Source organism: Muntiacus reevesi, chromosome 5 (assembly GCF_963930625.1).
Source record: "Muntiacus reevesi chromosome 5, mMunRee1.1, whole genome shotgun sequence".
Lineage (NCBI taxonomy): Eukaryota > Metazoa > Chordata > Mammalia > Artiodactyla > Cervidae > Muntiacus > Muntiacus reevesi.
Window position 1 is genome coordinate 5,562,710 of NC_089253.1, and position 18,214 is coordinate 5,580,923.

Consider the following 18,214-nt stretch of genomic DNA (forward strand, 5'->3'; position numbering starts at 1 on the left):
TAAGCAGCTGGAAATAAGCAGATATTTTCCTGTAAGTTACAGGCATTAGTTATCTAACTGCCTAGACATCCACAGACATCCATAAAGCATGGATAATTTATGGATAGTTTTTAATAAGAGATTAAAAAATAATTACATTTGTGTTGCCTTTTTTAAGATTCCACAAGAATGAGTTATTCCCAATACTCTTCAGAATTAAAAAGCAACAAGCAAAGTAGCTTGTATTTCAAAAATATCATAATTAGTAAGGATAACGAAGACCATTCCACAAAGGTAAAGCAGCTCTATATGGGTTGCCCACAAAGACACACTTATTCTGTTCTAGAAGGAAAGTCTGCACCTGATTTCCTACTTCATCTCACAAGGAGCTCAGGAGATCAAGCCACTTCTCTCCCCACTGTGTGGAATTTGATCTTGCAGAAAGGGACATATTGGGTTAATCACTCTAATCAGGAATTAGGCCTGGACTTCCCTGGTGGCCCGGTAATTAAGGAAATCCACCTGTCAACGCTGGGGACGTGGGTTCAAGCCCTGGTCCAGGAAGAGTCCACACGCGGTGGGACAACCACGCCCGTGTGCCACAACTGCTGGGCCCACACTCACCCCGGAGCCTGCACAGCCCAGGGGCCAGGCTCCACGAGATAGAGGCCACCGCAGTGAGGCCAGGCACTGCGACCTGAGACGGGGCCCCCTCGCCACAACCAGAGAAAGGCTGCTCGCAGCAGTGACCGCCCAGTGCAGACAAAGTAAATTAAAGGCAGCTGCGGGCGGCCGGGGGCAGTGCTTCAGATCCCTTCTTCAAAAAAAAAAAAAAGGAATTAGGCCTAACAGTCAAATCCTACAGCTGCTTCAGGATGTAAAGCTACCGCATGACAAAATATAGACCTTTCTGTAAGTACTAATGACCAAAGACATTTATAATGTCATCACTTAGACTTCCCAGAGTATATGAGGATTTATTGCTTTGGCTTTTGAATTTTAGTATGGCCTTAAGTAGATCATCCTTAATGAAACAAGTATACATGCTGAACTGTTTATAAACATTAATAGTCTGACCTATATATAAGCTGAGATACTAGAGATACAGGTCACAGATATTCCTTAGTACATATGCGATCTTCTGGAGAACTGTAGAGAGAGTATTGTACAATATTATTGATTCAGGAATCAAGAAAACCTGACAAAATTGTAAACGAGGTCTTTCCTTAATTTTTCTTCTGATCATCAGTGTATAGAAACACCAAAGGTTCCTGTACATGAATTTTGTGTCCTATAACTTTACAGACTTCATTTATTCTAATATTGGATTGGTCAAAAGGTACATTTGAGTTTTTCCATAGACTTTTCAGAAAGATCAGAATGAACTTTTGGGCCAACCCAACAGTTTATTTGTGGAATCATTAGGATTTTCTTCGGCAATAATGACCGTTACTTCTTCCTGATTTGGATGTCTTTGTTTATTTTTCCAAACTGCTACGGCCAGGACTTCCAATACCACTTTGAATAAAAATGGTGAGAGTGGGCATACTTGCCTTATTCCTGATCTTAAAGGAAATGCTTTGGGGTTCTCACCATTGAGCATAAAGGCAGCTGTGGTTCTCATATATGGGCTACGTTATATTGACATACACTGCCTCTGTATCCAGTTTGTTGAGACTTATTTTTTTTAAATCAGCCTGATTTTTTTAAAAACAGCCTTGCCATGGCACACAAAATCTAAGTTCCTTATGAGAGATAGAACACATGCCTGTGTAGAGGGAGCACGAAGTTTTAACCACTGGCCCAACAGGGGAGTTCCACTGTTCCTGTTAACACCTTTTCTGACATTTTAATTACAGTTTGTCTTAGGATGAGTATCTTCTGAGCTCATCTTATTCGCACTCTCTGGGTTTCCTGATCTTGACGTCTGTCTCCTTCCCCAGGTTAGGGATGTTTTCAGCCCCTTCTCTCCTTCCTTCTGGAACCTCTATAAGACATACATTGTTTCACCTGATGTTGTCCCATAGGTCCCTTCAACTGTCATCACTTCTAGAAAACCCTTCTTACTTTTTGTTGCTCCGTGAGTTCCACTGCCTGTGTTCCAAGCCACTGACTCTTCTGCTTTGTCCAGTCTGCTAGTGAACCTGCCAGTGCATTTCTCAATTCCATTAATGTACTCTTTCTTTCAACTCCATGCCTTCTATTTGGTGTGTGTGTGCCAAGTCACTGCAGTCGTGTCCAACTCTTTGCGACGCCATGGACTGTAGCCTGCCAGGCCCCTCTGTCCATGGAATTCTCCAGGCAAGCATCCTGGACTGGGTTACCGTGCCCTCCTCCAGGGAATCTTCCTGACCCAGAGACTGAACCCACATCTCTTGCATCTCCTGCACTGGCAGGCAGGTTCTTTACCACTAGCGCCACCAGGGAAGCCTAAAACCCGTGCCTTGGGAAGAAGCTCTAGGACAAGCCAACAGGCCTCTTTTACAGAAAGATGGGCTGTGTTTCATCTGTGCAGTGACTGCCGGTGGTAGCCTCCCATGAACCAACTCTCAGATCATCATCCTAACCCTGCGGGACCGAGGGAAGCAATCCTGTCTGGCCACCAGAGTCACAGGATTAGGGCACCCCGTGGGCAGCAGCCACAGAAGCTGAGGCACCAGACATCTCTAAGAGCTCCCCCGAGAGATGCTGGCTTCCTGGACCATGGCAGAGAGAACGTGAAGACAGCACTGCCCTCCTGGGTCTCTGCCTTACAGCCAACACTTACCTGGGTGGAATCAGAATCCTGCCCCTCAGCCTGGAGCTGTGCTTACAGGATTATGGGCCTCCCTCCCCAGAAGACAGCCCCTAGGTCTGTTGCCTCTTTTTTCCTATCTACCCCCTTAAGAGCTGCAAGCATACTTCCCTCTGGTCACCAGAGTCAGAAAATGTAGAGGCGTCCCCAGTAGCAGCTTCAAAAATCAGAGGGCCAGAAAAGGGTATAAGCTCCCTTCTGAGAGAGGGTCAAGCTAGAGTGAAGCAGAGGAGGAGCAGAGAACGCTTCCATCAGCCTTCACTACCCGAGGGCAGCCCTGCAGACTTCTAGAAGCATGCTGGAGCGAAACCCTGCTGCCGTTCAGGCCAAAGCTCTTGACCAGACAAAGGAGCCTCTTCCTCAGAAAGATCCGGGGTGTGTTTCAGTCTGCTGTCTGCACAGTGCCTTGGGGGTGGTGGTCTGGCAAGAACTGTCTCTCCAATTGTTAGAGCCCCATGGGATTCAGGGATGCAAGCCCCCTTCACCCTCCCAACCTTGAGCCAAGCAATCAAGGAGTGTCTGCCGGCGACAGCTGGAAAAACCAGGACACCAGATGCAGAAGCCAGCGTAGCACATGCAGATAAAAGCTTCCCTCTGGAGATACTGGTGCTCTGGAGCTCAGCAGAGGGACTGTATGAAGACTATCGCCTTCGGGGAACAAGAGGGGAAAGATGGTGCCCACCAGCCTCAGCAAGGCAGAGGAAGCGCAGAGTACCCACCAGCCTCCACCCCAGAGAGGGTCCTAACTGGTGCCCGCCCCTCAAGCCAGTGCTTTAAGATCAACAAATGAACCTCCTTCACATAAGATCTGGGGGATACTCAAGGGCTGCTTCTGTGCTGGGGCTGGTGGCAGGTAACTCTAGTGGAGTTCTTTCGGCCTGAGCCGTTTCTAGCTTCTGTGCATCCCTTTGGTTTCAAGGATGCAGTCTCGTTGGTTCTCAAAGCCAGGTATCAGGGAGGCGCACCCTCAGGCGCAGGTGAGGTGGCCCATTTGGGGACAGACCCTTTACTCCCCAGAGAGAAGCTCCGGGTCTGTAAGCCCCCTCCTGACGGTCGGCTGCCGCGCCACACCATGCAGTGGGATTTGCGGGGAGTCTGGGCAGTAGCCTCCTCCACCCCTTTCACACCCACACGGCCTTCTTCTCCTTCGCCTGAGGTGAAGGAGGTGCTCAGTTAGTTTTCAGGGGTTTTGGTTTTTCTCCCCAGAGGAAACCATTCCATTTGTAGCTGTCGACTCTGTGTCTGGGAGCCGTGAGGTCTGCATCTCCTTACCCCACCGTCTTGAACTGCCTCTCCCTCACTTCAGAATAAGCCTTTGTGTTCAATGAACAGTTCCCAATATGTTGTTTAAATTGGAGAGTTTGTCAGCTACTTAATCAAATTTAAAATGTGTTTAACCTTTTGACACTGAAATCCAGGTACTGATTATAGAGATATTAAATGTTCAAGTAGGCCTTGGGGACATTTTATAGCAGTACTTTTCTAATAGTAAGTAATTGGGGGAAAAAATTAATTAAATACTCAATAAGGACTAAAAATTTACACATGCAAGCCATATAATGGAAAACAATGAAACAGATGAGAATAGCTAAAAGATATTATACTGACACAGAAAAACCTCTAAGATTGTTACTCAAAAACGCAGTTGCAATATGGTCCCATTTATGTAAACACAAATGAATAAATAAACAACCAAACATGTACATAACTGCATTCAAAATTTAACACCAAACTCTCCTCTCTGATTTTCTCTGAAGGAAATAACAGAAACATCTAGATGTTAGCACTGCCTTTTTATTTTATGTAACTCCATAGAACCTGAATTTGAAAATGAGATATTCTGCTTATAAATCATATAAATTGAAAATATATATATAAAGATGGACTCATAGGCAAAAAAAGATTAATCTATAAACTGGCTTTCAATCTTTGGTTTATATAAAAACTTAACTGATGGCTGCTATTTTATTTGTACCAACAAACATTTATCTTCACAAGATGTTAAGATTTTATAAAAACAGCAACTATTGCGCTCACTTTGATAACACACATACTAAAAACAGCAACTATTTACTCAGTACATCCCTCTCTGAGTTAAATCTCCTGCAAGCCTTAAATCTATAAACTTATGGGGTATAAGCACAGTAATCCCCACCTACCGCTGAGGAATCTGAGTCTTGGAGAAGCAATTTGCCCAGGGGACACTTGGTATTTGGCAGAGATGGGTTCTAAATGTCTAGGATTACAATCAGTTAAATGTTAACACTAATTACTAATATTTATAAGAAATGTAATATGTAGAGCTATCTTTTGTTTTTGTCACTTTGACTATAAACAGCCTTGTAAAATAGCTTGTTATCACCCTCTTAACTCAGATAAGCAAGCCCTAGATATGACTTGCTGTAAATCAGACATGTGCCAAGTGAACTAGAACATAGATTTCTGACTCTAAGGCCTTTCTAATTTTTACCACAGCTTAAAGAACCACAGCTTAAAAGGCACTTTGAAAAACTGGAGACTATCCACAAGCAGCCAACACTGAGAAAAAAGTACAATTCTTTACAAGAAACTATGGCACCATCTTCTGAAACCCTAAAGGCTATATGGAAATAGATGAGACTATTCTACTTGACTTGGAGAGCAGTACAGGGTCAGAGGGAGAAAACTATGGAGAAATACATCTTTATGATGAAAACTTTCTATTAAGTAGATCTTTCTTACAATTGAATGAACTTCCTCATGTGGTAGCAAGTCTCCCATTATTGGAAGATTCAAACAGCGGCTGGATAACCACTTTCCTGAAATCCTACAGAAACGATTCATGTAGAAAGTTGAACCACATGAGCTCTAAGATCCCCTTTAAGATTCTGTCTTTTAGATTTTGCCACAAAGAGTCTTTTTCAACTATCATTTACCATTTATATCTGTAGCAAAGCAATACAGGATATGAAATTAATTTTTCTGATATTACAGATTACACTGTTATGGGACTTCCCTGGTGGTCCAGTGGTTAAGAATTAGCCTTGCAATGAAGGGGACAGGAGTTCAATCCCTGGTGGGGGAGCGAAGATCCCACGTGTTGTGGAGCAAGGAAGCTTCCGCACCCCAACTACAGCGTGCACACGCTCCTGAGCCTGCATGGCACAACTGGAGGGCCCGCGTGCCACAGAGAGAGGGCCCACAGGACGGGGCTGAGACCCAGCACAGCTGAATAAATGAAAATTACACCCTCATGCATGCATACTCAGTCGCTTCAGATGTGTCCAATTCTCTGCGATGCTAGAGACTGTAGCCCGCCAGGCTCCTCCGTCCATGGGATTCTCCAGGCAAGAACACTGGAGTGGGTTGCCATGCCCTCCTCCAGGGAATCTTCCCGACCCGGGGATCGAATCCCCGTCTCCTACATCTACCTGCATCGGCAGGCGGGTTCTGCACCACTAGCGCCACCTGCATAATCTCGCCCGTGTTTCCTTCAGTATACACATCCACTTTCCACCCATCCAACAGTAGTTTAAAGCACACCTCGGGGAAACTGCTTTGGGTCAGAGTGACATGCTTGGCGTCCTTTAGTACAATACCTGTTGCCTCCTTACCTATAGAACGGTCTCCCTGGTAAGCCAAGAGGATCAATGAATGCTCTTTCAAGAAACATCAGCTGGTCATTCAGGATTCTCACTGCCATGGGGCTTTGAGAATAAAAAAATAGATAATTAAAACCCTTACCATGAAGCTGCATTTTAAACTATTAAATAAGGATAAGGCAAGGGGGAAACAAACTTCTAAATCACAGACTTTTAAGAAAATGAATATTAAATACCCAGGCTCATATGGTAAGCTGCATATAACAGCAGGTGCATCTTTCTATTATTTATAATAGGCAAGGAGACTGATTGGGAAATGGTTTGATTTCCTTTTCAAGACCACAGACTTTCCAGAAAGAAGTGAAAGACATTATTAATTCTTTGTAGGAGAGCCAGGACCGCTGCAAAGATAGACAGCGTGGACTGCCAAGCTGTTCTTGGTAAGTCATTCAGCTCCACCCTGGAGGAAAGTAGCAGAGCAAAGGCTGAATGACACAGAATGAAGGGAGTCTGCAGGGGTCTCCAAGCGGGGAGAGAGACAGTTGTACCTCGTGGGCAGGCAGTCCCTTCCACACTTGGAAGCTACCACCTTAATCTTTTGGGGTGCCACACAAGTTCCCTAGGTTATCCTACAAGCCCAGGGAGAGCGAAAGGCCCCTCACAATGACTGACACAGCTTTCTGCCCGGATGGGAGGTGGGAAAATTTGTTTGAATGAATTTAAAACATATTAAGAAAAGTGATATGAACTGTGAGGTGGTACAATTTATGCTTGTTAAATAATGCTTTGAGTGTAACTTAAATTATTTTTCAGCTTTCAAGTGGCAAGAGGTTAAAGGACATGCAAAAAAAAAAAAGCATAAGAGAGAATTTCTATACTGTTCACAGGACTATTTGAGCCTGTAGTAAAATGGGTTACAAATGCACTTAAACCCACAGAATTATGAATTAACCAGCAGCAGTCAGAATTCTTACCATGCAAACTTCAAAAGACATGTCTCCTTAGCCCCTGCCATGGGATGGGTTTTTTATCTTTCAACAGCAACGCGCCTCAAACTTTAATGTGAATACAAACTACCTGGAGAGTCTACTGCAGAATTCTAACTCAGCGGGTCTGGCACGAGCTCTGATATTCTGCCTTTCTAACAAGCTCCCAGGTGAGGCTGATGCTGCTGGTTAGAAGACCATAATTTAAGTAGCAATGATTTTGAATCGAATGCTTCGTTCCACTAACCAGATTGCTTTTAAAAAAAGTAGATAGCTTTACATTTGAAACTTACTTGTTCAGATCAACTTGTGAAAGTCTTCTGTGGAAATCTGAAGCAGCTTCTGAGAAGTTTTTCACAGCAGAAAATAAGGACTCTTTTTAAAAAATAGAAGAATAGAGGCGAAATTATTAAGCACAAGGCTTCATATTTCAAAGTTTCACTTTCCCGCCGTCCCCATGCTAGCTTGCTATGACTCAATAGGTGTTGCAACTATTTTTCTACTGAGTCTTTTTGCAGATCCTTAGAAGGTATTAGGAAATCTTGTAACAAAGAAATAATGTATAAAATTAAAAATGGCAAAACTGGTTCTTAAGGAAATAACAAATTTCAAGAGTCTAGGACATAAAAGCTCCTCTTAATTTATCAGAAACTCAGCATTCATTTAATTATTCTTTTAATACTTATTTATTGGGACAACTGTATGCCAGATGCTATAAATGACCTTCATTCCTATAATTATTGCAGAATAAAACAATGTCATTTTTAGTTTTTAAGTAGTACATTTAAGATCTTATTTAAGGCAACCTGTGACAGACAAGCTGATATATTTAAACTCTGAGAACTGGGATCCAGTTTGGTCTGGTCAATCTTTAGTTCACAAAATTTCTAAGAAAAGGGATTAGGAAAGTGTATCATATTTTTAATAACAACCTGTCCATCTTTTCTAAACTGGACACTACCATACATTATTGATTTGCTTCTTGCATTAATCCTATAATGCAGGGGATTCAATATTCATTTTATAGATAAAGCATTACAGCTCCAAACAGGGGATCTCTGTGAGACTACAAAGCTAGTGAGTAACATATTCAGTAGAAGAAATAAGGTCTTTTTTTGGCCTTCAATTATTGTTGTTGCTTTTAATATCATGTACAAATCAAACAATCTAATAGAAGATATTATGAAAGCTAAGGGAAAAGAGTGTTGAAGAAACTTTAAATTTCAAATAAAACACAAAAGTCAAAATATTAATAGAGAAAAATCAAAATGTGTCCCTAGGATTTAGTGGCACAAGTAAATGAAACCTTTGGAAAGAGTGGTCTTAGTAAAGTCTTAGGAACATAAGACAATGCAATGAGTTGATAAGCAGAATGTAGAGAACTGTATTGGAGAAGGCAATGGCAACCCACTCCAGTACTCTTGCCTGGAGAATCCCAGGGACGGTGGAGCCTGGGAGGCTGCTGTCTCTGGGGTATCGAAAAGTCGGATACGACTGAGCGACTTCACTTTCACTTTTCACTTTCATGCATTGCAGAAGGAAATGGCAACTCACTCCAGTGTTCTTGCCTGGAGAATCCCAGGGACGGCGGAGCCTGGTGGGCTGCCGTCTCTGGGGTCGCACAGAATCAGATGTGACTGAAGCGATTTAGCAGCAGCAGCAGCAGCAGCAGAAAACTGTATATCCATCTATCCATCGTTACATTCATCATTCCTTCATTAAAACGTTTCTGAGGGACTGTTGCCTGACCTTAAATGAAGGATTTTAACTGTGAAAGAAGGAGGGCAAATCGCACAGAAGAATGTTTTTAAGATAGAAAAGATAATGAGAATATTCAGTGTTGATGGAGAGGCACCAGTGGAAATACAGAGCTTGAAAATAAGGGGGAGAAAAGCATTTATAGATCAGCCTAGGGCCCTTGGACAGAGAAAGGATGGATCCATCAACTTTGTGCACAGTCCTGCTGCTGCAACTGTTTAATCTGTGTCTCAGTTGGACCCTACATAATAAAAATTAGTAAAGGCTAATTCACCAGAAAGAAATCGGGACATTTACAAAGAGACATAGATGCTGGACGGCCACAAGACTCCAAACACCCATCCTGCTGCAAGATCTGCTTATTTCTTCATCTCTCCTCATTTTCCCCATCACTCCAGTGACTGTACAATCATAATGATGATAAGCACGATTTTCTAAATTTTTCTTGGCTTCAATTTCTAGATCTTAGTATTGCTGCTAATCCTCTTTCTGAAGATTACTAATTGCTGTGTGATTATATTCAGAAGCCATTACTGCCCATCCAGTACACATTTTCAGGGCCCTTACAGTCCCCTCCGTGCACCCCTCTAATAGCTTATCTTCTGCATTTGGTCTTCTCCTTCTCCACGAGAATGTAAGCTCTGTGAGGACAATGACTATTTCTTAAACTTCTTTCTATCATCCAGGAAATAACAGAGCACTTGGTACATAGCAGACACTCAGTACGTATTTGTTAACTTTCATATGTACAAAGAATATGTACTCCCAGAATAATAAAAGAGAATGGTTACAATAAAACAGTAATAACAGCTAACATTATGAGCACTGAGTGTCAGTCACCATTGTTTCTATGTACCAACCAACTGAACCTCCACAACAATCTTGGAAACACATTTTCCTATTTTATTCACAATAAGACAATAGAGATGTTAAGTAACTTTCGCAAGGTCTGACAGTAACTGAATATTAGAGTCAGGATCTGAGCCAGAAAACTGCTTTCAAGATAGAATGCTTAATGCTCCTACACTACACCATGCTATAATAAATTTCATCACTGCTTCGCAGAAGAGACTTGGTGTGAAACAGCAACCACAAAAAGGCAAGACAGAAAAGGAAAGAATGCCGAAAACTATGTAAAAAAATCCTCCATGTTGGAAAGCACTAACAGGTAAATGCTGTAATAATAATGATAATAATTATAATACATATATGTGGTGGAATTTGTGGCTTTCTCTACTTCCCAATCTTTCTGTAATATTGTTACACTATAATAGTATTGTTCTTATAAAAATAAAAACATTTTTAAAGGCAGCAATATAGGGAAAATATTTATCAGCCCAATGTTTGCAGCACAAACTTAGCACAATGGATTCATCCTACACATATCAAACTAAATGGCACTGTTTAATAGGTGTTTAAAGTTCTTTGTCTAGAAGTCTGGATGGTGAAATTGGGGATAAATTCTAGGATGAAACTTTATGCACTGATGACAACAGGAGATGATATCTTAAAGCTCTAACTTCAGGACTGTAAAATACCTGCCCAACCATTTCTTACCAAATGATACTCCATGGTGTCTACATGCTTGCTCATGCTTCCTGGATAAGTTATAGATACTTCTTGCATAGCTTTCCAAAGTTTTTGCATAGTCTTGAATATTGAAAGGAATGACCTTAGAGTCTGCAAGCTCATAAACCAATGCTCCTCGTAGCTGAGCCACAGCAAGCTGTTTTTTAAACGTGGGGTCATAAAACTTCTCTACCAATTCAAATGTCTCATAAATTGTATGGTATACTGGATAGCTGCTGTAAGTATCTGTTTTCTGGAAAAAAAAAAAAGGTGGAGAGGGATCAAGTATAGAAAAATATTAAATACTCAAGTTATAATATTTTATGGAATTATAAAATGCTTCCATTAAAAAACATATGGTACCCTGAGTTTCATCACAATGAAGGAAAAAGTTAAGACTAATTCACTAAGACCTCACCATGAAATGTTCACCGACTTAAAATTTTACCATTATTCACTTAATAATTCATATAATCTTCATTCAAAATGCTGCGTCTTGAAAATTTTCCTCATTGTTTCGGTGACAGTTAAGGAGTACATACTCAAATTGAATATCAGCACAGTTAGAAATTATCTATCAACTGATTGACAGTGAAAGGTTCTGTGCAGCTCAGTATTGATCATAATTGGAGGGTAATTCAGTTGGTGCTTTAACAACATGGGTTTGAACCGCAGGGGTTTACTTATACACAGATTTTTTTTTCAATAAATATGTACTACAGTACTACAGGATCCCAAATGTAAAGTTACACATGATTTTCAACTTCTCCAGGGGTTAACACTCCTGTCTCCTGAGTTGTTTAAAGGTCAGATGTACATTTAAGCCCTTTGCCTGCATTCCCTAGCAGTGTATATCCACATGCCACCTAATCTTTGTTACAAAATTAAGGATTATCATTATAAACATAAATTGTTACAGGGTGGTATTCCATGTAAATATTTTTGAGTACTTAAATCTGCTTTTCTTAGAGCAGATTTAAGAAAAGTTAGTTTACCTACCTGCTTCTTTCATATAAGCCTATCATTCTTATTGCTTTTAATATCACTGAAAGGAATCCCTGTATCTATCTCCTTCCATTTATCTAACATTCTGCTCTTAATCTGTGTTGTCTTAGAAACTAGATCACTTTGTTCAGAATGAGACAGAGTATAAAAGTGAACAGGCTTTGAAAGACGATAAAGTGCATCTCTTTTCTTTTTATAAAGGCAGCTTTAATGAAGTGTAATTTAATAACATTCATCAGCATTAAATGTACACTGTGGTGAGTTTTTGCTTTTGTTTTTTAATTTTTAAAAGAAATTTTTTGGCTGGGCCACATGGCATGTGGGGTCTTTATTCCCCAACCAAGGATCTAACCTGTGCCCTCTGTAGGGGAAGCATGGAGTCTGACTGGTGGGGATTCCCAAAAGTACATCTCATGAATGAAGTGTAATGAGTATCAGTATACTGATTTACGCACTTATTTTGGATTATTCTACAGCCATTTTTACTTACTCCCCTGTTCTTAGTTGTATTCTGGATAGTCAAATTTGCAAGGGATATGTATTCTAGACAAGCATGATGTTGGTGTATTGCACGTATCAGAAAATTAGTAAAATCTTTGACAAACCTAAGTGTACTGATGTAATCTTCAGTATGACTTATGACATAACTTATAACATAGACAAAAATATAGGCATAGGTTTGCATACAGGTTTGCATAACCCATATTCTTGCATACCATCAATGTGCTGGAGAAGCAATGGGGGCAGATCAGAAAAGAATTAAATTTTCCAACAACACCTGCATCAGAAGAAGGATGCAAACCTCTTGGCAGTGATAGCCAGCTAAGCACCTGGCATTACTCTGTCAACTACCACCTCACTGAATAACCCTGGCAGTGAACATTCACAAAGTAACACAAATTATTTCTCAGCCTATCTACAGTGGGACCTGCAGTCTAGCTCTATCCCTGGCATCCTTCCCAGGGCACGTGTCCATTCAGTGCCCGGTGCCCAACCATTAAATGACAGAATTCCTGACAAAATAATGTGGATTAAGTGCTCTGTATCCAAAATAAAGAAAACGGCTTACCCTATTCTTAGTGTAACGGACTCTTCCTGAAGCAATCCCAAGTCTCTGAAAATAGGCTTCAAAATCACTTCCAGATCCCAGCTTGCTGATTCTAAATGTATAATATAACACACACACACACAAAGAAATAAATGCAAAAATAAATAATATAAATAGATGGGACAATGAATCCTGTCCCAACAACTGCAAGGAAGTGTATGGCACATTTATAAAAATTACAAAAGGTATACCACCCTCAAGAAAACTTTCCTATGAAGATCCCCTGGAGAAGGAAATGGCAACCCACAACCAGTACTCTTGCCTGGAAAATCTCACGGACAGAGGCGCCTGGCGGGCTACAGTCCATGGGGTTGCAAAGAGTTGGACAAGACTGAGCAACTAAACAACAACAACACCCCAACGATATGCTGATTTTAAACAATGAAAACTTTTTTTTATTTTACTATTTAAAATAATAATAAACTTTAATTTATTTTAAAATTTATTTTTAAATTTTAGAAAATAAAGTTGATTAAAATGTGAAAAGAAAAGAACTTTCCTATTACACGTATTTATACCTATGATAAACCTATAAATCTGCACTGATTACAAGCAGAGTTGGGCAGTGACACCAAATTTGGCAACCAGGCAACTATGGCCTCCGCACTTATGGCATTTTTTGAGGGAAAAACAAATAATAAGATATGATCTCTCCCCTCAAAGAACTGTGGTCTAGTATGAAAACTGCCATGGGAAAGTCTACATTTAAGATCATGAAGACTCTAAATGTGCCCTAGTATATTTCACAAATAAATCTAATTATATTTCTTTGCATAGAGTTAAGAAGCCACTATAGACATACATATATATTTATATATAATATAATGACATAGATGATTTTCACTCAAAATGATGTCAGTAAAACAGAATATAAAATTATGTATACATTAAGAAACTATATACTTCCAAACTATTAGACGGGCTTTTGAGACTGAGACTTTGGGATGTTTTTTAATCTTTTACTCTAGTGTTTTTCTTTTTTTGAATAAGCAAATAAAACATAATGAAGATACATTTACACTCTCACAAGCCTTACTTGCTATAAATTGTTACCAACAGTTAGTTTTAGAAATAGCATAGCAGTTGAAAATAAATATAAATACAAAATAAGTGCAAGACAGCTGTTGTATAAATGAGAAATAAAAATTAATTCTTACATAAATTCTAAACTAACTACAGGTAAAGACATAACTTGGTGGTTGCTGATAATGCACCCTAATAAATTTAGAAAGAAATAATCCATCATTTTTTTTTACTTCATCATTACCATTTGAAGTTATATTTATTAATATATTTAATACATATAACTCATGTACTCAGCCATATCTGACTCTTTGTGACCCCATGAACTGTAGCTCACCAGACTCCTCTGTCCACGGAATTTTCCAATAAAGAATACTGGAGTGGGTTGCTGTTTCCTCCTCTACAGGATCTTCCCAACTCAAGAGATCAAATTTGCATCTCTTGTGTCTCCTGCATTGGCAGGGTGCACTACCTGGGAAGCCCTTATTTAATACATATCTGAATGTAATTTATACAAGAATGCAAAGTAATACCTAATAATCTTTTACTAAATATTTGCAAAAATATTCTCAAATTTGGCAACCTGGGACATCTGAAAATTGCACGTCTGGAGGAACAAGGAGCAAAGGAGAACTCAACTGATCCTGTGGTAGAAAACGTGCATACAAGTGATTTACCTAGGCAAAGTTTTACTTTTTGACGAAGGGTCCTTTGCTAACCAGCTTTCATAAAGAGATTTACTCTCAAAACCATCATCAGGGCTGGAGATCTGAAAAGATAAGTCAAATATTAAGAAAAGAGGCAGAGCAATTAAAATTTTGCCAATATTAAATCACATGTTATTTCACATCAACTTCTACCTTTATTTACACGAACATTTGTGTATTATACTCTTTATAGAAAAATATGCTTTTGCAAATGGCAGGGAAAAAAATATCCCAGCCCGAATTCCTATTCACTTATAATTTGTACTTGTTAATAATCTGGCCATGCACTTAGGAGATTGTCCAAGACAATCTACAGTGAGGCCTTAGAACAGCAGACAGACATTAAACAGCTGAGCTTGAAACTATCAACAAGTCCTGGTTTTGCAGGGCAGGTGGGGTGAAAAGGAGCAGTTAATTTCAGAAAGTCTATGTTTAAACAATGTTGGAACTCAATGGGTTTTAATAAGCTACATGACCTCAGGTTTCTAGCTGGGGACTGTAAGAACTTAAGGAGGGATACACACATAAACGTTTTTTATTATCCTCACTAAACATACACGTACAAACGTATACTCTCCGTTCCTTTCTCCACTCTAAGCATCACCAATTTAGAAAAGAAGAGCTATTTACTGTTCCTCAGAAAAAATTAAGACAGATCTACTACATACCTCTTTTGTCAGTTTATACACCAATTGATGAAGAAGGGGTGTACAGTCAACTCTGAGAGTGTAATTGCCTGAAAAATACACAAGACACAAAGTATTTTAATACTTCCAAATGAAACTCCAATCTATATTTAATTCTAACTTTATTTTCCAGATGCAAACAAGATACTATAAACTTCAAATTGAACGCATCATTCCCAGAGAATTAAAAATAGGGTGGAAACGGAGAATGAAATGGCCATCCACTCCAGTGTTCTCGCCTGGAGAATTCCATGGAGAGGAGACTGGTGGGCTAGAGTCACAGGGTTGCAAAGAGTCTGACATGACTGAACGCCTAACCCTTTCACACTCAGGAAGGAATTTCCAGCTCCAAGTCACCCTTGGGGAACTGCCTCGTTTTGCAGTGCTTTGTGTAAAAATAAAGACTATTATTTAAGACAACAACAAAAATAGGATGGAAATAATTCTTCAGTGGCCAGAGAGGCTGCAGGACACACTCAGGATACTGGAGTTTGCTAAGGCGGCATCTCCCACAGTAACAGTCAGGGTCATTCTTCACTAAGGCAGGATCACTTGGGGGGCTTTGGCAAAGGAAGGGGTAAGGCGCAGTATTCATTCTCTTCATTTACAGTTCCCCAGCCAGGGATCAAACCCAGGCCCACAGCAGTGTAAGCATGGCATCTGAACCACTGGACCACCTGGGAATTCCCTCATTCATTAATACAAGAGTATATGGCAGACGGTAGACCAGAGCGTGTCAGGGAAGTGTGCCCTGACATCTATCTAGAAATAATAACAAAAACCTAGAGATACAAACGTCACGTATTAGGGTCAAAAGGAAGTGTGCAGATTTTGTTCCCTTCAAATCTGTTTCATTACATTCAGGAACTATTTCTGTATAAAATATTCTGTTACATATTTCTTCTGAAATATTTTAGTCCAATCCTTTTACTATCTCCACATGAAGAATGTAATGACATACTAGAGATTTTCTTTTCCATTTTTTGGCGCCTCAGTAATTCAATGTTATTCATACAAAGGTTAACCATCCTCTAAAATATCTCATATCTTCATAACACATAGTGATTTTAATAAAAATATTCTTTAAAAAAAAACATTTTAAAGCCAAGTAACAATGTTGTGATAGTTTCAGGTGGTCAGCAAAGATTGTCAACCATACATATACATGTATCCATTCTCCACCTCCCATCAAGCCTGCTAAATACTACTAATTCAAAATAGGCAAACAGTAAATATAAAGAAATTAGGATTAATAGTTTAGTTATGAGTCACATTCATTCATTTGAATTATAATGATTTTCTCTCTAGTAAAATGGAAAATGAAGGTATTGAGGTATCTCATAGGAAGAGAATAAACTTGGTTTACAAAAGGAATGTACAGACTTAAATGATAGTATACTATTTAATAACAATCAAAAATAAAATTTACCTTCTATAGATGAATCTGAGTTGATATAAGCAACGCTTCGCTCCTGGAGTGTTTTTACATTCTCCTATAGTTGAAGCAAAGTTGTTACTTAACTCATAGTATTTTGTGGGAATATAAACAAAATAGATTAATTGAGTATAAGAGTAGTCTAAAACACCTTTATAAAACCCATGAATTTGACAATAATTTCTGAGAAAATGTTGTTAACTGGTTGGTTAACAACACTAATACATTTAAAACAAGAAAAACATTATGATGCTTAGTTATTGTTTATAGCAATAGCAGTGAGCCCTGAGGCAAAAGCATTTTCAGAGTACAGTTTCTTGATGCCCTGTGAGTGAATAAAAGAAAGGCAATGCCAAAGAATGCTCAAACTACCGCACAACTGCACTCATCTCACACGCTAGTAATGCTTAAAATTCTCCAAGTCAGGCTTCAACAATACATGAACCGTGAACTTCCAGATGTTCAAGCTGGTTTTAGAAAAGGCAGAGGAACCAGAGATCAGATATTCAACATATGCTGGATCATCAAAAAAGCAAGAGAGATCCAGAAAAACATCCAGTTCTGCTTTATTGACTATGCCAAAGCCTTTGACTGTGTGGATCACAACAAACTGTGGAAAATTCTGAAAGAGATGGGAGTACCAGACCACCTGACCCGCCTCTTGAGAAACCTGTATGCAGGTCAGGAAGCAACAGTTAGAACTGGACATGGAACAACAGACTGGTTCCAAATAAAAAAAGGAGTACGTCAAGGCTGTATATTGTCACCCTGCTTATTTAACTTATATGCAGAGTACATCATGAGAAATGCTGGGCTGGATGAAGCACAAGCTGGAATCAAGAATGCCAGGAGAAATATCAATAACCTCAGATATGCAGATGATACCACCCTTATGGCAGAAAGTGAAGAAGAAATAAAGGGCCTGTTGATGAAAGTGAAAGAGGAGACTGAAAAAGCTGGCTTAAAACTCAGCATTCAAAAAACTAAGATCATGGCATCCAGCCCCATCACTTCATGGCAAATAGATGGGGAAACAAAGGAAACAGTGTCACACCTTATTTTTTTGGGCTCCAAAATCACTGCAGATGGTGATTGAAGCCATGAAATTAAAAGATGCTTGCTCCTTGGAGTAAAGCTATGACCAACCTAGGCAGCATATTACAAAGCAGAGAAATCACTTTGCCCATAAAGGTCCATCTAGTCAAGGCTATGGTTTTTCCAGTAGTCATGCATGGTTGTGAGAGTTGGACTATAAAGAAAGCTGAGCACCAAAGAATTGATGCTTTTGAACTGTGGTGTTGGAGAAGACTCTGGAGAGTCCCTTGGACTGCAAGGAGATCCAACCAGTGAATACTAAACGAAATCAGTCTTGAATATTCATTGGAAGGACTGATGCTGAAGTTGAAGCTCCAATACTTTGGCCAAATGATGTGAAGAACTGACTCACTGGAAAAGACCCTGATGCTGGGAAAGGTTGAGGGCAGAAGGAGAAGGGGACGACAGAGGATGAGACGGTTGGATGGCATCACTGACTCGATGGACATGACTTTGAGTAAGCTCTGTGAGTTGGTGATGGACACGGA

At 39.8% G+C, this 18,214-nt stretch overlaps 1 protein-coding gene across 5 annotated transcripts in view; it reads right to left on the reverse strand.

Annotated features, from left to right (window-relative positions):
* Positions 1–18,214, reverse strand: part of NAALAD2 (N-acetylated alpha-linked acidic dipeptidase 2) — a 61,951-nt gene that overhangs the window by 14,909 nt on the left and 28,828 nt on the right. For all 5 annotated transcript variants that reach the window (XM_065936826.1, XM_065936825.1, XM_065936823.1 and 2 more), the window contains exons 12-18: positions 16,626–16,689; positions 15,179–15,246; positions 14,481–14,572; positions 12,742–12,832; positions 10,656–10,920; positions 7,634–7,715; positions 6,367–6,459 (exon numbers count right to left, since the gene is read on the reverse strand). In XM_065936826.1, coding sequence (XP_065792898.1) covers positions 6,367–6,459; positions 7,634–7,715; positions 10,656–10,920; positions 12,742–12,832; positions 14,481–14,572; positions 15,179–15,246; positions 16,626–16,689 — 755 coding nt within the window. The remainder of the gene's footprint in view (positions 1–6,366; positions 6,460–7,633; positions 7,716–10,655; positions 10,921–12,741; positions 12,833–14,480; positions 14,573–15,178; positions 15,247–16,625; positions 16,690–18,214) is intronic.